The 20000-nt window shown below is 40.2% G+C and overlaps 1 protein-coding gene across 4 annotated transcripts in view; it reads left to right on the top strand.

The window, feature by feature from the left end:
• tfr2 (transferrin receptor 2) overlaps positions 1-20000 on the top strand; it is a 52592-nt gene that overhangs the window by 4818 nt on the left and 27774 nt on the right. For all 4 annotated transcript variants that reach the window (XM_077225148.1, XM_077225149.1, XM_077225150.1 and 1 more), the window contains 5 exons: positions 218-419; positions 1091-1277; positions 7352-7492; positions 8480-8588; positions 10945-11187. In XM_077225148.1, the coding sequence (XP_077081263.1) occupies positions 218-419; positions 1091-1277; positions 7352-7492; positions 8480-8588; positions 10945-11187 (882 nt within the window). The remainder of the gene's footprint in view (positions 1-217; positions 420-1090; positions 1278-7351; positions 7493-8479; positions 8589-10944; positions 11188-20000) is intronic.

The following is a 20000-nucleotide window of genomic DNA, read 5'->3' as shown; positions in this document are numbered from 1 at the left end:
TGTTTACCATCTAATTTACCCAGGCCTTAATATTTGGGCTTATTGTGAAGTGATCAACGATATTCCCTTCACATGTGACCGCTCATAATGTTTGGGCTCATCAGTGTATTTTTTGTTAATATTTTGAATTAGTTTTTAGTCAAAGTTTCAGTCCTTTTTTTTCCCTTTCATTTATGCTTGTGGTAATAAGTTTGGCTGAAATCTTGTGTGTGCGTAGGCCTCAGGGGGCGGAGCTCAAGCTGATGAGGGCGTGGAGGAAGGGGGCGGAGTCAGGAGACGGGTCCCTCACATTGAAATGAAGCTGGTCCCGCTGGAGGAGGGGTCAGAGGTCACGCTGAACAGTGACATCACTGCCATGATGGACCGCAGGAAAGCAGCCATCTACCTCACGCTGATCGGCCTGCTGATATTCTGCACAGGTCTTCACACACACACACACACACACACACACACACACACACACACACACACACACACACACACACACACACACACACACACCAACACACCAACACACACACACACACACACACACACACACACACACAAACACACACACACACACACACACTCACTCACACTCAACCAGTTTTGGTGGTAACTCATTAAAAGTAACTTGAGTTACATAATCAGATTACTTTTTCAAGAAAGTAGTAAAGTAACCCATTACTTTTTCAATTTACAACAAAATAACTGAGTTACTTTTCCAAATAAGTAACGCTAGTTACTTTTTCACATGTATTCACTGACAGCTCTCCTGTCCTCATGTTTAGAACCAACATGATTGTTATTTTAGCTCTAGACTAAATGTGAACATGCATTCCCTTTTTTGGGAGTAACGTAATATAGTAACACATTATTTTCATATAAAGTAATTAACACAATTTGTTAAATTTTTTTGGAGTAACACAATATTGTAACGCATCACTTTTCATAAAAAGTAACTAAGTAACGCAATTATTTGCTTTTTTAGTAGTAACGCAATATTGTAATTCATTACTTTTAAAAGTAACTTTCCCCGACGCTGCACACAACACACACTCACTTACACACACACACACACTCACTCAGAGTTGGGTGTCCTCCGCAGCGTTCCTGCTGGGATACGTGGCGTTCCGTGGGATGTGCCATCTGTGTGTGGAGGAGGGGGATCTGATTCCTCTGAACGACGCAGCGGGAGTGGACCACTCGCCTGAGGGAGGGGTGCTTTACATGGCCGAACTCAGAGCCATGCTGAAGAAATACCTGAGGGAGGAGCGGATCGAGAGCACTCTCAGGTCAGCAGCATCAAAAACTAGCAAAAATAAACACTTAATAAAAATAAACAATAACACTGGGAAATTAAAATAAATGATTTAAAAAATAAAACTTATTAATAATGAATTCCATCATAAAATAAAATAAATATAAGAAGTAAATCAGAAAAATTGAAATAAATGATTTTAAAATAAAAAAATAAAATAAACACTTACTAAAAATGGAAAATTAAATTAAATTAATGTAAAAACATGTAAATCCTAAAAACAGAAAATGTAAATAATCCTATAAAAAATAATGCTATAAAAAATAAACACTTACTAAAATAAATAACAAAAATAGAAAATTAAATAAGTAATTTTAAAATAAAAGAATAACAATAAAATGTTAACTAAAATTGTCAAACAAATACGTCAAAACAAATCAAAATTAAAAATGTATTAATGTATATAATAACATTTAATACATATAAATTATAGTATATAATTAATATGTAATAAATTAAATTATAAAAATGTCCAAAAATAAACGATTTTAAAATAAAAGAATGAAAATACACTACAATTAAAGCATAAAAGGTCAAATTAAAATAAATGATTTAAAATAAAATAATAAAAATAAAATATTAAAAATTTCAAATAAAAATAAATAATTTTAAAATTAGAAACTATACAAATGACTATCAAAAACATATAAAAATGAGTTTAGCTGCATGTCATGTGACCACTAACCAGCATCTGAGACACGTGAACATGTAGATGTGAACTCACCTGTGACCTCTGACCTGTGTCGTGTTGGTGTGTTTCAGAGGCGTGACCTCTGACCTGTGTCGTGTTGGTGTGTTTCAGGCGATTGACCTCTGACCTATGTTGTGTTGGTGTGTTTCAGGGGCGTGACCTCTGACCTGTGTTGTGTTGGTGTGTTTCAGAGGCGTGACCTCTGACCTGTGTTGTGTTGGTGTGTTTCAGGCTCGTGACCTCTGACCTGTTTTGTGTCGGTGTGTTTCAGACGTGTGACCTCTGACCTGTGTTGTGTTGGTGTCTTTCAGGCGATTGACCTCTGACCTATGTTGTGTTGGTGTGTTTCAGGGGCGTGACCTCTGACCTGTGTTGTGTTGGTGTGTTTCAGAGGCGTGACCTCTGACCTGTGTTGTGTTGGTGTGTTTCAGGCTCGTGACCTCTGACCTGTTTTGTGTCGGTGTGTTTCAGACGTGTGACCTCTGACCTGTGTTGTGTTGGTGTCTTTCAGGCGATTGACCTCTGACCTATGTTGTGTTGGTGTGTTTCAGGGGCGTGACCTCTGACCTGTGTTGTGTTGGTGTGTTTCAGAGGCGTGACCTCTGACCTGTGTCGTGTTGGTGTGTTTCAGGCTCGTGACCTCTGACCTGTTTTGTGTCGGTGTGTTTCAGACGTGTGACCTCTGACCTGTGTTGTGTTGGTGTCTTTCAGGCGATTGACCTCTGACCTATGTTGTGTTGGTGTGTTTCAGGGGCGTGACCTCTGACCTGTGTTGTGTTGGTGTGTTTCAGAGGCGTGACCTCTGACCTGTGTTGTGTTGGTGTGTTTCAGAGACGTGACCTCTGACCTGTGTTGTGTTGGTGTGTTTCAGGGGCGTAACCTCTGACCTGTGTTGTGTTGGTGTGTTTCAGGGGCGTGACCTCTGACCTGTGTTGTGTTGGTGTGTTTCAGGGGCGTGACCTCTGACCTGTGTTGTGTTGGTGTGTTTCAGGGGCGTGACCTCTGACCTGTGTTGTGTTGGTGTGTTTCAGGGGCGTGACCTCTGACCTGTGTTGTGTTGGTGTGTTTCAGGGGCGTGACCTCTGACCTGTGTTGTGTTGGTGTGTTTCAGAGGCGTGACCTCTGACCTATGTTGTGTTGGTGTGTTTCAGAGGCGTGACCTCTGAGCTGTGTTGTGTTGGTGTCTTTCAGGGGGCGTGACCTCTGATTTATGTTGTGTTGGTGTGTTTCAGAGGCGTGACTTCTGACCTGTGTTGTGTTGGTGTGTTTCAGAGGCGTGACCTCTGAGCTGTGTTGTGTTGGTGTCTTTCAGGGGGCGTGACCTCTGATTTATGTTGTGTTGGTGTGTTTCAGGGGCGTGACTTCTGACCTGTGTTGTGTTGGTGTGTTTCAGAGGCGTGACCTCTGAGCTGTGTTGTGTTGGTGTCTTTCAGGGGGCGTGACCTCTGATTTATGTTGTGTTGGTGTGTTTCAGGGGCGTGACCTCTGACCTGTGTTGTGTTGGTGTGTTTCAGAGGCGTGACCTCTGACCTGTGTTGTGTTGGTGTGTTTCAGAGGCGTGACCTCTGACCTGTGTTGTGTTGGTGTGTTTCAGAGGCGTGACTTCTGACCTGTGTTGTGTTGGTGTGTTTCAGAGGCGTGACCTCTGAGCTGTGTTGTGTTGGTGTCTTTCAGGGGGCGTGACCTCTGATTTATGTTGTGTTGGTGTGTTTCAGGGGCGTGACCTCTGACCTGTGTTGTGTTGGTGTGTTTCAGAGGCGTGACCTCTGACCTGTGTTGTGTTGGTGTGTTTCAGAGGCGTGACCTCTGACCTGTGTTGTGTTGGTGTGTTTCAGAGGCGTGACTTCTGACCTGTGTTGTGTTGGTGTGTTTCAGAGGCGTGACCTCTGAGCTGTGTTGTGTTGGTGTCTTTCAGGGGGCGTGACCTCTGATTTATGTTGTGTTGGTGTGTTTCAGGGGCGTGACCTCTGACCTGTGTTGTGTTGGTGTGTTTCAGAGGCGTGACCCCTGACCTGTGTTGTGTTGGTGTGTTTCAGAGGCGTGACCTCTGACCTGTGTTGTGTTGGTGTGTTTCAGAGGCGTGACCTCTGACCTGTGTTGTGTTTGTGTGTTTCAGAGGCGTGACCTCTGACCTGTGTTGTGTTGGTGTGTTTCAGAGGCGTGACCTCTGACCTGTGTTGTGTTGGTGTGTTTCAGAGGCGTGACCTCTGACCTGTGTTGTGTTGGTGTGTTTCAGAGGCGTGACCTCTGACCTGTGTTGTGTTGGTGTGTTTCAGGGGCGTGACCTCTGACCTGTGTTGTGTTGGTGTGTTTCAGGGGCGTGACCTCTGACCTATGTTGTGTTGGTGTGTTTCAGAGGCGTGACCTCTGACCTGTGTTGTGTTGGTGTGTTTCAGGGGCGTGACCTCTGACCTGTGTTGTGTTGGTGTGTTTCAGAGGCGTGACCTCTGATTTATGTTGTGTTGGTGTGTTTCAGGGGCGTGACTTCTGACCTGTGTTGTGTTGGTGTGTTTCAGAGGCGTGACCTCTGACCTGTGTTGTGTTGGTGTGTTTCAGAGGCGTGACCTCTGACCTGTGTTGTGTTGGTGTGTTTCAGAGGCGTGACCTCTGACCTGTGTTGTGTTGGTGTGTTTCAGGGGCGTGACCTCTGACCTGTGTTGTGTTGGTGTGTTTCAGGGGCGTGACCTCTGACCTGTGTTGTGTTGGTGTGTTTCAGGCGCGTGACCTCTGACCTGTGTTGTGTTGGTGTGTTTCAGGGGCGTGACCTCTGACCTGTGTTGTGTTGGTGTGTTTCAGGGGCGTGACCTCTGACCTATGTTGTGTTGGTGTGTTTCAGAGGCGTGACCTCTGACCTGTGTTGTGTTGGTGTGTTTCAGAGGCGTGACCTCTGACCTGTGTTGTGTTGGTGTGTTTCAGAGGCGTGACCTCTGACCTGTGTTGTGTTGGTGTGTTTCAGGGGCGTGACCTCTGACCTATGTTGTGTTGGTGTGTTTCAGAGGCGTGACCTCTGACCTGTGTTGTGTTGGTGTGTTTCAGAGGCGTGACCTCTGACCTTTGTTGTGTTGTTGTGTTTCAGAGCCGTGACCTCTGACCTGTGTTGGGTTGGTGTGTTTCAGAGGCGTGACCTCTGACCTGTGTTGTGTTGGTGTGTTTCAGAGGCGTGACCTCTGACCTTTGTTGTGTTGGTGTGTTTCAGAGCCGTGACCTCTGACCTGTGTTGTGTTGGTGTGTTTCAGGGGCGTGACCTCTGACCTGTGTTGTGTTGGTGTGTTTCAGAGCCGTGACCTCTGACCTGTGTTGTGTGTGTGTGTGTGTGTGTTTGTGTTTCAGGCGCGTGACCTCTGACCTGTGTTGTGTTGGTGTGTTTCAGGGGCGTGACCTCTGACCTGTGTTGTGTTGGTGTGTTTCAGAGGCGTGACCTCTGACCTGTGTTGTGTTGGTGTGTTTCAGGGGCGTGACCTCTGACCTGTGTTGTGTTGGTGTGTTTCAGGCGCGTGACCTCTGACCTGTGTTGTGTTGGTGTGTTTCAGAGGCGTGACCTCTGACCTGTGTTGTGTTGGTGTGTTTCAGGGGCGTGACCTCTGACCTGTGTTGTGTTGGTGTGTTTCAGGGGCGTGACCTCTGACCTGTGTTGTGTTGGTGTGTTTCAGGCGCGTGACCTCTGACCTGTGTTGTGTTGGTGTGTTTCAGGCGCGTGACCTCTGACCTGTGTTGTGTTGGTGTGTTTCAGAGGCGTGACCTCTAGGGCTGGGTAAAAAATATCGATTTCTCGATTTTAATCGATTCTCATTTTTACGAACCGATATCGATTCTTAAATCCCAAGAATCGATTAGTCATCCTGTTTTCAGTTGATGAATGAATGGAACATTGTAGCGCGCATCCCATCCAATAAACGCAATAATCTTTGTGCTTTGTTACTATTGATATGAAACAAAGTCTCAGATTTCAAATTACGTCAATTTTCTTACGAAATTCAAAAACATAAATACCGTTTTGTCGCTGTGGCGTGAGATCGCTCTGGCGCAGCTCAAGAGAAGCAGCAGCGCCGAGCACACATGATCTTCTCTTCCGCCTTAATATTACCAGTTACAGCGTGAAATAAACATGAATGAGCATCTGAAAGTGTGTTAAAAGATAGAGTATAACTTATCGAAATCCTTGTTGTCACATGGAATCGCTCAATCAGTGTTTCAACCGAGGAAAGACGTCAGTGAAACAGCTTGTAAACAATGTCATGTAACGTCACATTTACCTCAGAAAAACCATATCCAGTGACCATGAACTCGTTAGTCAGCTAGAAAAATTAACGCTAGAGAGGAGCATTTTGCTAAATATATGCACCATATTACATATGCATTTTATGTTATTTTATAATTATTTTATGTTTTTCAATATTTAATGCATGTTTGAATAAATCTGGCAAGTTTTTATGACAGCCACCATTTAAATATTTAAATTTCATATAACTTTATTATTAGAAAAATAAATAAAAGTGTAATTGTTTGTATACAAATCAGTAAATCTTTACCTTTAATATTAGGCTATAGTAGGCCAATGAAACAATTTAAATGATACAACTGACTCCCATAGTTTACAGCGTTGGTTAAGAGATTTGTTTTCCTTGAGAAAATTTGACATGTATTGTAGCTGATATCCAAAATAATCAATATTGAATCGAAATCGAATCGAATTGTGAAATTTGTGTCAATACCCAGCCCTAGTGACCTCTGACCTGTGTTGTGTTGGTGTGTTTCAGGGGCGTGACCTCTGACCTGTGTTGTGTTGGTGTGTTTCAGAGGCGTGACCTCTGACCTGTGTTGTGTTGGTGTGTTTCAGGGGCGTGACCTCTGACCTGTGTTGTGTTGGTGTGTTTCAGGCGCGTGACCTCTGACCTGTGTTGTGTTGGTGTGTTTCAGGCTGTGTTGGTGTGTTTCAGGGGCGTGACCTCTGACCTGTGTTGTGTTGGTGTCTTTCAGACACGTGACCTCTGACCTGTGTTGTTTTGGTGTGTTTCAGGGGCGTGACCTCTGACCTGTGTTGTGTTGGTGTGTTTCAGGGGCGTGACCTCTGACCTGTGTTGTGTTGGTGTGTTTCAGAGGCGTGACCTCTGACCTGTGTTGTGTTGGTGTGTTTCAGGGGCGTGACCTCTGACCTGGGTTGTGTTGGTGTGTTTCAGGCGCGTGACCTCTGACCTGTGTTGTTTTGGTGTGTTTCAGGCTGTGTTGGTGTGTTTCAGGGGCGTGACCTCTGACCTGTGTTGTGTTGGTGTCTTTCAGACACGTGACCTCTGACCTGTGTTGTGTTGGTGTGTTTCAGGGGCGTGACCTCTGACCCGTGTTGTGTTGGTGTGTTTCAGGCGCGTGAGCCGGGCGTCTCATCCTCCGGGATCTTCAGAAGGGAACGCTTTGGCCCGGGAGATCCTGCAGAACCTGCAGAACCTCGACATGGATCACACCTGGACCGACTCGCACTACGCCACACTGCAGTTTCCCTCCAGGTCACACTCCATCTGTCCATTCATGGTCATTACCCACAATGCTCTACAGAAAAATCCACCAGTCAGAGAGTATCTGCGAGCAAAAGAGCTCTTAAGCTCCAAGTCAAGTCACATTTATTTATAAAGCGCTTTTTACAATTTTTGTAATTTTTTTTACAAAGTTTGTTTCCAGAAGAAACAGTTCAGCTTAAGTAAGTTCAGTGATGTTTCATTTTTGCTGTAAAAAAGTTATTAAAGGGCAATTCTGGCCAAAAATGAACCTAGGGGTAAATAACACATGGGTCGAGTCCACCGTTCTCTGGGATGCGTTTTCATGATAATCGAATGTACCCAGTTTTAACGTGTAGTTTAACCACAGATTAGCATATAACGCAACTGTATGGGGCATAGAATAAGTAAAATTAAAAATTGCTAGTTCAAGACTCAAACTAGCCCCACACTAACACGCTAGCATAATGAGGGTGGGTCTCTACCTGCAAACTGAAGCATTGAGAACTGTGTAAGTGTACAGACAGTTTAATAAGAAGATACTTTATAAAGACAGAACACTTCGCGTATACAAGCAGGAGCCATCTTTGGAGAACAAACTCGACCAGTCGAACCACAAACAACGTTTTTTTATATATTTCTTCAAAACGAAATCACATAATACTGAAGGAGCCAAGCCATTTAAGATTTATAAACCATACACTATGGCTTTGAAACCTAAAGATGTCAGAGTTCCGTGAAACTGATACTCAACTCCCATTGGCTCCTCTGTTCAAGGGGAGGGGCTTGCTGATAGGTAAATTGACTCTCTATATGCATACATAAAGCTATAAGGTCATGTGATTCTCCTCGTAGCTGCTTGGTTTGGTTCATGGCTTAAAATGCTTTAATGAATACTTTTTTTTAAATCCCTGTTGGTAAAATGAGTGGAAAAAATACTACGCCGGTAAAAAAAGTGGGCGGGCACTAACGGATCATACGTCTGCTCTGCTCCGATAGGACGCAGCAGAACACTCTCTGGTTGGTCGATTCTGAGGGGGCGGAGCTTGAAGAGATTCTGTTAGACAGCGATGGATACTGCGCCTACAGCGCCACGGGAACGGCCACGGTAACCATGACGACCACCGCCGCTCATAAACCTGCTTAGCATACGCGTGTTCCCATATACAGTCAAACCAGAATATATTCAGACACCTTCAACATTTCTCACATTATCAGTTTATTCGCTATAGTTTGGAAAATGGTAATAAAATATGAGTTATTAAATCAGTTGATATTTGACTGGTTTTGTCCGTCCTTCTGTTAGACTCTCACACATGAATTATGTTGAATATCTGTCAGCTGTTAAATTTAACTACACAATTAGATAATACCAGTTTAGCTCAACCAGTTACCAAGCAATGCTTCATGTTGTTCAGTCTGTGGTGTAAAAAGGTGCATTAGTTATTAAAGAAAAAACACTTCAGCAAAACATGATCAGCTCAAAGTGTCTTAATCATATTTGGTCCCAAATTTGGATAAATGTTACTGGTAGCCGCTGTGTGAAGAATATTTGGGTATAATATGTCACAGTTTACTTTATTTTGCTCTCCTCACTTACAGAAATGAACTATAGTGTCCTGCACACACTAGTGAAAAAATATCAAAAATTATATCTGGAGTCTGAATAATTTTCAGTTTGACTGTATATGTGTGTAGATTTAGAAATGATGCTTTTCCTCTGTTGTTGTTTAATTCACGGGACCAGAAACCAGTTATTTTGCCAAGCGATCTCTTATTTATTTTAATCATAATATGAAGACATGGGAGAGAGTGACAATAGACAAACAAAGGTCTTCATTCCAGCATTTCTGTTCCTCTGGACAAACAGGTTCGGTTTTATATGTTACTGACCAAAAAAACTACATTACCAAAGAAACACATGGTTTCTATTAACACGGGATGTAAATCCCATTTCTATGCTTCAGTGGAAGCTTCATGCACTACACACACATTTCATGTCTCTAAAGATCATTGCACACTGAGTCCGAAATTTCCGCACATTAAAATTATAATACAAATAATACAACTGATTATGAATATTAATAAAAACTAATAATAGACCCTTTTTGCGCCGACGTCACAATTACGTCACAGCGTTCGCTGGCGGCAAAACTGCAAAAAATGCTTTCCTTAGTATTTTTGTATTGTTTCCAGTTCAAATATCAAAAAATTCTTACATCGAGATGCAGTTACTAGATGAGTGAAATGATATAAGATATTATGTCCTGTTTTTTCCGGGGGAATTAATAAAAATTAATGCTTAAAAAAAAGTTGATGCTTAAAAAAAGCAAAATTATCTTCCAATGGGGAAAGAAAAATGATGTTGTTTCTGTTTGAATATTTTTCTTACGCCATTGTCAGATAATTTTTAAGTTGCGTTAAAACATCAATTCACATAATTTTGATTAATTCCCCCGGAAAACAGGACATAATATTTTATGTCATTTTACTCTATTTTATCTAGAATTTTTTGATATTTGGACTGGAAACAAGACAAAAATACTGAGTAAGAAAAGCATTCTGGAACATAAAGAGCTTTAAATGTCGTCCTGTTGTCTGTCAATGACGTAATATCCGCGTTATCCCTGGTTTCCGCTCGTACTGCCGTAGTAACCATGGCGACAGACCTGGAGAGCTGTGTTACGTCTAGCGGCGCGCTCACGCTGTTGTTGTTTCGTTCAAACATTATGGATCATGGCAAGCAGACTTTGAGACAAAAGCAGAACTAAAACGAGGATCAATATCAGCATGGCGTTTTCGAGATGCCGAGAGCTAGCGTCCGCGGCTAACTTCCACTCGACAACGACGCCGCTCATGCATGAGCTTTATTAGACAGTGAGCAAATGTACATAAAACTACTCCATGTTATGTAGTTCAACATGATGAAATGTAAGAATATGATCAGTATGTTATTCTAATGTTGATCTAGCTTACTGCTAGTTTCATACAGACAAACGAACACATAGAATAACATTATAACTTTAACACACTCAGATTCAGTTTAGTGTGATAGTGTGTAGACCAAGAGAAACAGCGCTGCGTTTCCTCACAAGCTTCATTCGTCTAATAAACTGACGTGTGTGAGTAATAACTCAGCACTTGCGGGTAACGTTAGTTCGGTAGAATGAAAAGTCCTCATTGCTTTATATCCGAAGGACTAGCGTGTAGCGCTAGTATCTGTCTCTCATTAGCAATCGCGCCCGCTTCACACCACAGTCATGTTAAGAACATCAATGTATTCACTCATATATATATATATATAAAATTATGCGTCATCAACCTTCACCTTTGTTATTGTAAAAGGTTAGCGAGCCCTGGAGGCTAAAAAAGTTACATATTGTAGCTTTAACTGAAAAGGGGTCTATAATACTGAAAATAATATTAAATGATGAAATGTTAGTGTTGATGTGTGTGTGTTGCAGGGAGGCGTGGTGTACGTGAACTACGGGCGTCGGCAGGACTTCGAGGATCTGCGAGCGTTGGGCGTTTCCCTCAACGGCTCCATCGCTGTGGCGCGAGTGGGCGGAGCCGTGAGCTTCGCTGAGAAGGTGTGGCTTGCACAGGAGGCGGGGCATGTGGGCGTCCTAATTTACCCTGACCCCGCCGACGTACCCCAGGATCCACGCCGACTCGGTCTCCATAGCAACGCCGTCATCTCCGAACACGTACGCAACAGCCCATACAAAAATGATTGAAAAACCATTCTAGATTTAAAGGTTCAATCAAAATAATTTGTCTCATTAAGTATTTAATTTGTCTTCATTTTTAAGAGTTAAAATGATAAATTTGACAATTTCAATGACTTTTCTTAATATTTTTTTTTACTAAATTGATATATATATATATATATTTTATAAACACTTATCAAAAAGTGCTTTGTAGTGCTTTAAAAGTTTTTTGGTATATATATATATATATATATATAAAAATTAAAACGTAAAATTTTAATTAGCACTTTTTGATAAGTGTTTAAAAATAATTTGTGGTATGTGGTATGGCTTTATGTGCACTTTTATATTTTTTTATACTGGTGTCTATTTTAAGTTAAAAGAAATTAAATGTTTAAAAATAATTATAGTTAATTATACATTAATTATATAATTATAATTAATTATAGTTACTTACATTCGCCAGAATTTCTATTACTCTTTTCTTAATATGTTTATAAAAATTAAAATCTATAAAAATTGGAACAGCCGATCCAAAATAATTAAAAATTTTAAAGATCTAGATTTAAAGGATCAATTAAAATAACAGTAACACTTTATTTTACAGTGTCCTTGTTACATATGTAACATAGTAATAACAGTAAATTATGCATAATTACATGCAATTAACCCTCAACTAAACCATAACCCTATAGTGAGTACATGTAGTTTAATAATATTACTCAGTACTTAAATATAATTACATTATAACAATGACACCCTCAAATAAAGTGTAACCCTTTATTTTAAGGCGACATAGTTACATTGCACTTGCTCAAATAAATACTGAGAAATATTAATATATAGAGTTATGGTTAGGGTTTGGTTTAGTTACCTCATCACCTTAAAATAAAGTGTAATTAATCATTTTGAAAACTAGTTTTGACAGAATTTCAATTACTTTTCTTAATTTTTGTTTACAAAATTTTTCAAAACTATTTTAAACAGTTACATTTTACCTAGCACTTTTTGATAAAAGTGTTTAAAAATCATTTTTCACTTCATGTGGTATTTATGTGTAGAATGTAGTTTTTTTTACACTGCTGTCAATTTTAAGTAAAACAAAATAATTATTGAAATAATTATGGTTTGATAAAATGATACATTTGCCAGAATCTCTGTTTTGCCCTTGACTTTGACTCTTAATATTTTTTTTACCCTTTTTATTTTAAACAGTTACAATTACTAGCATTTTTTTATAAGAATGTTTAAAAAAAATCACATTTCTCATCATGTGGTATTTGTGTGCAGTTTTTTATTTTAATTATACTAATAAATTTATACTATTTTAGGGGGGAAAAGTTACAAAAATATTTTATAGATTTAAACTTTTTTGATTACTTTGCCGCTCTGAATCATGCGCTCAGTTATGAATCATGCGCTCAGTTATGAATCATCAGCTCAGTTATGAATCATGCGCTCTGTTATGAATCATGCTCTCAGTTATGAATCATGCGCTCAGTTATGAATCATGCGCTCAGTTATGAATCATCAGCTCAGTTATGAATCATGCGCTCTGTTATGAATCATCAGCTCAGTTATGAATCATGCGCTCTGTTATGAATCATCAGCTCAGTTATGAATCATGCGCTCTGTTATGAATCATCAGCTCAGTTATGAATCATCAGCTCAGTTATGAATCATGCGCTCTGTTATGAATCATCAGCTCAGTTATGAATCATGCGCTCTGTTATGAATCATCAGCTCAGTTATGAATCATGCTCTCAGTTCTGAATCATCAGCTCAGTTATGAATCATGCGCTCTGTTATGAATCATCAGCTCAGTTATGAATCATGCGCTCAGTTATGAATCATCAGCTCAGTTATGAATCATGCGCTCTGTTCTGAATCATCAGCTCAGTTATGAATCATGCGCTCTGTTATGAATCATCACCTCAGTTATGAATCATGCGCTCAGTTATGAATCATCAGCTCAGTTATGAATCATGCTCTCAGTTATGAATCATCAGCTCTGTTATGAATCATGCGCTCTGTTATGAATCATCAGCTCAGTTATGAATCATGCGTTCAGTTATGAATCATGCGCTCAGTTATGAATCATGCGCTCAGTTATGAATCATGCGCTCAGTTATGAATCATGCTCTCAGTTATGAATCATCAGCTCAGTTATGAATCATGCGCTCTGTTATGAATCATCAGCTCAGTTATGAATCATGCGCTCAGTTATGAATCATGTGCTCAGTTATGAATCATGCGCTCAGTTATGAATCATCAGCTCAGTTATGAATCATGCGCTCAGTTATGAATCATCAGCTCAGTTATGAATCATGTGCTCAGTTATGAATCATACGCTCAGTTATGAATCATCAGCTCAGTTATGAATCATCAGCTCAGTTATGAATCATGCGCTCAGTTATGAATCATCAGCTCAGTTATGAATCATGCGCTCAGTTATGAATCATGCGCTCAGTTAAGAATGATCAGCTCAGTTATGAATCATGCGCTCTGTTATGAATCATCAGCTCAGTTATGAATCATGCGCTCAGTTATGAATCATCAGCTCAGTTATGAATCATCAGCTCAGTTATGAATAATGCGCTCAGTTAAGAATGATCAGCTCAGTTATGAATCATGCGCTCTGTTATGAATCATCAGCTCAGTTATGAATCATGCGCTCAGTTATGAATCATCAGCTCAGTTATGAATCATGTGCTCAGTTATGAATCATCAGCTCAGTTATGAATCATGCGCTCTGTTATGAATCATCAGCTCAGTTATGAATCATGCGCTCAGTTATGAATCATGCGCTCAGTTATGAATCATGCGCTCAGTTATGAATCATGCGCTCAGTTATGAATCATGCTCTCAGTTATGAATCATCAGCTCAGTTATGAATCATGCGCTCTGTTATGAATCATCAGCTCAGTTATGAATCATGCGCTCAGTTATGAATCATCAGCTCAGTTATGAATCATGTGCTCAGTTATGAATCATGCGCTCAGTTATGAATCATCAGCTCAGTTATGAATCATGCGCTCTGTTATGAATCATCAGCTCAGTTATGAATCATGCGCTCAGTTATGAATCATCAGCTCAGTTATGAATCATGCTCTCAGTTATGAATCATCAGCTCAGTTATGAATCATGCGCTCTGTTATGAATCATCAGCTCAGTTATGAATCATGCGCTCAGTTATGAATCATGCGCTCAGTTATGAATCATGCGCTCAGTTATGAATCATGCTCTCAGTTATGAATCATCAGCTCAGTTATGAATCATGCGCTCTGTTATGAATCATCAGCTCAGTTATGAATCATGCGCTCAGTTATGAATCATCAGCTCAGTTATGAATCATATGCTCAGTTATGAATCATGCGCTCAGTTATGAATCATCAGCTCAGTTATGAATCATGCGCTCAGTTATGAATCATCAGCTCAGTTATGAATCATGTGCTCAGTTATGAATCATGCGCTCAGTTATGAATCATCAGCTCAGTTATGAATCATCAGCTCAGTTATGAATCATGCGCTCAGTTATGAATCATCAGCTCAGTTATGAATCATCAGCTCAGTTATGAATCATGCGCTCAGTTATGAATCATGCGCTCAGTTATGAATAATGCGCTCAGTTAAGAATGATCAGCTCAGTTATGAATCATGCGCTCTGTTATGAATCATCAGCTCAGTTATGAATCATGCGCTCAGTTATGAATCATCAGCTCAGTTATGAATCATGCTCTCAGTTATGAATCATCAGCTCAGTTATGAATCATGCGCTCTGTTATGAATCATCAGCTCAGTTATGAATCATGCGCTCAGTTATGAATCATGCGCTCATGCGCTCAGTTATGAATCATGCGCTCAGTTATGAATCATGCGCTCAGTTATGAATCATGCTCTCAGTTATGAATCATCAGCTCAGTTATGAATCATGCGCTCTGTTATGAATCATCAGCTCAGTTATGAATCATGCGCTCAGTTATGAATCATCAGCTCAGTTATGAATCATGTGCTCAGTTATGAATCATGCGCTCAGTTATGAATCATCAGCTCAGTTATGAATCATCAGCTCAGTTATGAATCATGTGCTCAGTTATGAATCATGCGCTCAGTTATGAATCATCAGCTCAGTTATGAATCATGCTCTCAGTTATGAATCATCAGCTCAGTTATGAATCATGCGCTCTGTTATGAATCATCAGCTCAGTTATGAATCATGCGCTCAGTTATGAATCATGCGCTCAGTTATGAATCATGCGCTCAGATATGAATCATGCTCTTAGTTATGAATCATCAGCTCAGTTATGAATCATCAGCTCAGTTATGAATCATGCGCTCTGTTATGAATCATCAGCTCAGTTATGAATCATGCGCTCAGTTATGAATCATCAGCTCAGTTATGAATCATGTGCTCAGTTATGAATCATGCGCTCAGTTATGAATCATCAGCTCAGTTATGAATCATGCGCTCAGTTATGAATCATCAGCTCAGTTATGAATCATGTGCTCAGTTATGAATCATGCGCTCAGTTATGAATCATCAGCTCAGTTATGAATCATCAGCTCAGTTATGAATCATGCGCTCAGTTATGAATCATCAGCTCAGTTATGAATCATGCGCTCAGTTATGAATCATGCGCTCAGTTATGAATCATCAGCTCAGTTATGAATAATGCGCTCAGTTATGAATGATCAGCTCAGTTATGAATCATGCGCTCTGTTATGAATCATCAGCTCAGTTATGAATAATGCGCTCAGTTATGAATCATCAGCTCAGTTATGAATCATGCTCTCAGTTGTGAATCATCAGCTCAGTTATGAATCATGCGCTCTGTTATGAATCATCAGCTCAGTTATGAATCATGCGCTCAGTTATGAATCATGCGCTCAGTTATGAATCATGCGCTCAGTTATGAATCATGCGCTCAGTTATGAATCATGCGCTCAGTTATGAATCATGCTCTCAGTTATGAATCATGTGCTCAGTTATGAATCATCAGCTCAGTCATGAATCATTAACTCAGTTATGAATAATGCGCTCTCTTATGAATCATGCGCTCTGTTATGAATCATGCGCTCAGTTATGAATCATCAGCTCAGTTATGAATCATGCGCTCAGTTATGAATCATCAGCTCAGTTATGAATCATCAGCTCAGTTATGAATCATCAGCTCAGTTATGAATCATGCGCTCAGTTATGAATCATCAGCTCAGTTAGGAATCATGCGCTCAGCTATAAATCATCAGCTCAGTTATGAATCATCAGCTCAGTTATCAATCATCAGCTCAGTTATGAATCATGCGCTCAGTTATGAATCATCAGCTCAGTTATGAATCATCAGCTCAGTTATGAATCATGCGCTCAGTTATGAATCATCATCTCAGTTATGAATCATGCGCTCAGTTATGAATCATGCGCTCTGTTATGAATCATGCGCTCTGTTATTAATGATGCGCTCAGTTATGAATGATGCGCTCAGTTATGAATCATGAGCTCAGTTATGAATCATGCGCTCTGTTATGAATCATGCACTCTGTTATGAATCATCAGCTCAGTTATGAATCATGCGCCCTGTTATGAATCATGCGCTCTGACATGAATCATGCGCTCTGTTATTAATCATGAGCTCAGTTATGAATCATGCGCTCTGTTATGAATCATCAGCTCAGTTATGAATCATGCGCTCTGTTATGAATCATGAGCTCAGTTATGAATCATGCGCTCTGTTATGAATCATGCACTCTGTTATGAATCATCAGCTCAGTTATGAATCAGGCGCTCTGTTATGAATCATGCGCTCAGCTATGAATCATCAGCTCAGTTATGAATCATGAGCTCAGTTATGAATCATCAGCTCAGTTATGAATCATGCGCTCAGTTATGAATCTTCAGCTCAGTTATGAATCATCAGCTCAGTTATGAATCATGCTCTCAGTTATGAATCATCAGCTCAGTTATGAATCATGCACTCAGTTATGAATCATGCGCTCTGTTATGAATCATGCGCTCAGTTATGAATCATGCGCTCTGTTATGAATCATGCGCTCAGTTATGAATCATGTGCTCAGTTATGAATCATGCGCTCAGTTAGGAATCATGCTCTCAGTTATGAATCATCAGCTCAGTTATGAATCATGCGCTCTGTTATGAATCATGCGCTCAGTTATAAATCATGCGCTCAGTTATGAATCATCAGCTCAGTTATGAATCATGTGCTCAGTTATGAATCATGCGCTCAGTTATGAATCATCAGCTCAGTTATGAATCATGCGCTCAGTTATGAATCATCAGCTCAGTTATGAATCATGTGCTCAGTTATGAATCATGCGCTCAGTTATGAATCATCAGCTCAGTTATGAATCATCAGCTCAGTTATGAATCATGCGCTCAGTTATGAATCATCAGCTCAGTTATGAATCATGCGCTCAGTTATGAATCATCAGCTCAGTTATGAATAATGCGCTCAGTTATGAATGATCAGCTCAGTTATGAATCATGCGCTCTGTTATGAATCATCAGCTCAGTTATGAATAATGCGCTCAGTTATGAATCATCAGCTCAGTTATGAATCATGCTCTCAGTTATGAATCATCAGCTCAGTTATGAATCATGCGCTCTGTTATGAATCATCAGCTCAGTTATGAATCATGCGCTCAGTTATGAATCATGCGCTCAGTTATGAATCATGCGCTCAGTTATGAATCATCAGCTCAGTTATGAATCATGCGCTCAGTTATGAATCATCAGCTCAGTTATGAATCATGCGCTCAGTTATGAATCATCAGCTCAGTTATGAATCATGCGCTCAGTTATAAATCATCAGCTCAGTTATGAATCATCAGCTCAGTTATGAATCATCAGCTCAGTTATGAATCATCAGCTCAGTTATGAATCATGCGCTCAGTTAGGAATCATCAGCTCAGTTAGGAATCATCAGCTCAGTTATAAATCATCAGCTCAGTTATGAATCATCAGCTCAGTTATCAATCATCAGCTCAGTTATGAATCATGCGCTCAGTTATGAATCATCAGCTCAGTTATGAATCATCAGCTCAGTTATGAATCATCAGCTCAGTTATGAATCATCATCTCAGTTATGAATCATGCGCTCAGTTATGAATCAAGCGCTCAGTTATGAATCATCAGCTCAGTTATGAATCATCAGCTCAGTTATGAATCATCAGCTCAATTATGAATCATGCGCTCAGTTATGAATCATCAGCTCAGTTAGGAATCATGCGCTCAGTTATAAATCATCAGCTCAGTTATGAATCATCAGCTCAGTTATCAATCATCAGCTCAGTTATGAATCATGCGCTCAGTTATGAATCATCAGCTCAGTTATGAATCATCAGCTCAGTTAGGAATCATCAGTTCAGTTATGAATCATGCGCTCAGTTATGAATCATCATCTCAGTTATGAATCATCAGCTCAGTTATGAATCATGCGCTCAGTTATGAATCATCAGCTCAGTTATGAATCATGCGCTCAGTTATGAATCATGCGCTCTGTTATGAATGATGCGCTCAGTTATGAATCATGCGCTCAGTTATGAATCATGAGCTCAGTTATGAATCATGCGCTCTGTTATGAATCATGCACTCTGTTATGAATCATCAGCTCAGTTATGAATCATGCGCTCTGTTATGAATCATGCTCTCTGACATGAATCATGCGCTCTGTTATGAATCATGAGCTCAGTTATGAATCATGCGCTCTGTTATGAATCATCAGCTCAGTTATGAATCATCAGCTCAGTCATGAATCATGCGCTCTGTTATGAATCATGAGCTCAGTTATGAATCATGCGCTCTGTTATATATCATGAGCTCAGTTATTAATCATGAGCTCAGTTATGAATCATGCGCTCTGTTATGAATCATCAGCTCAGTTATGAATCATCAGGTCAGTCATGAATCATGCGCTCTGTTATGAATCATGAGCTCAGTTATGAATCATGCGCTCTGTTATGAATCATGAGCTCAGTTATGAATCATGCGCTCTGTTATGAATCATGCACTCTGTTATGAATCATCAGCTCAGGTATGAATCAGGCGCTCTGTTATGAATCATGCGCTCAGCTATGAATCATCAGCTCAGTTATGAATCATGAGCTCAGTTATGAATCATCAGCTCAGTTACGAATCATGTGCTCAGTTATGAATCATCAGCTCAGTTATGAATCATCAGCTCAGTTATGAATCATGCGCTCAGTTATGAATCATCAGCTCAGTTATGAAACATGCACTCAGTTATGAATCATGCGCTCAGTTATGAATCATGCGCTCTGTTATGAATCATGCGCTCAGTTATGAATCATGCGCTCTGTTATGAATCATGCGCTCTGTTATGAATCATCAGCTCAGTTATGAATCATGCGCTCTGTTATGAATCATGCGCTCTGTTATGAATCATGCGCTCTGTTATGAATCATCAGCTCAGTTATGAATCATGCGCTCAGTTATGAATCATGCGCTCTGTTATGAATCATGAGCTCAGTTATGAATCATGCGCTCAGTTATGAATCATCAGCTCAGTTATGAATAATGCGCTCAGTTATGAATGATCAGCTCAGTTATGAATCATGCGCTCTGCTATGAATCATGGGCTCTGTTATGAATCATGCGCTCAGTTATATGAATCATCAGCTCAGTTATGAATCATCAGCTCAGTTATGAATCATCAGCTCAGTTATGAATCATGTGCTCAGTTATGAATCATGTGCTCTGTTATGAATCATCAGCTCAGTTATGAATAATGCGCTCTCTTATGAATCATGCGCTCTGTTATGAATAATGCGCTCAGTTA

Source organism: Siphateles boraxobius, unplaced genomic scaffold, assembly GCF_051911475.1.
Source record: "Siphateles boraxobius isolate OS27281-9 unplaced genomic scaffold, OSU_SipBor_1 126, whole genome shotgun sequence".
In the NCBI taxonomy this organism is placed as follows: Eukaryota; Metazoa; Chordata; class Actinopteri; order Cypriniformes; family Leuciscidae; genus Siphateles; species Siphateles boraxobius.
Note: the sequence above shows the minus strand (reverse complement) of the source record. Positions and strands in the feature narration are given on the sequence as shown.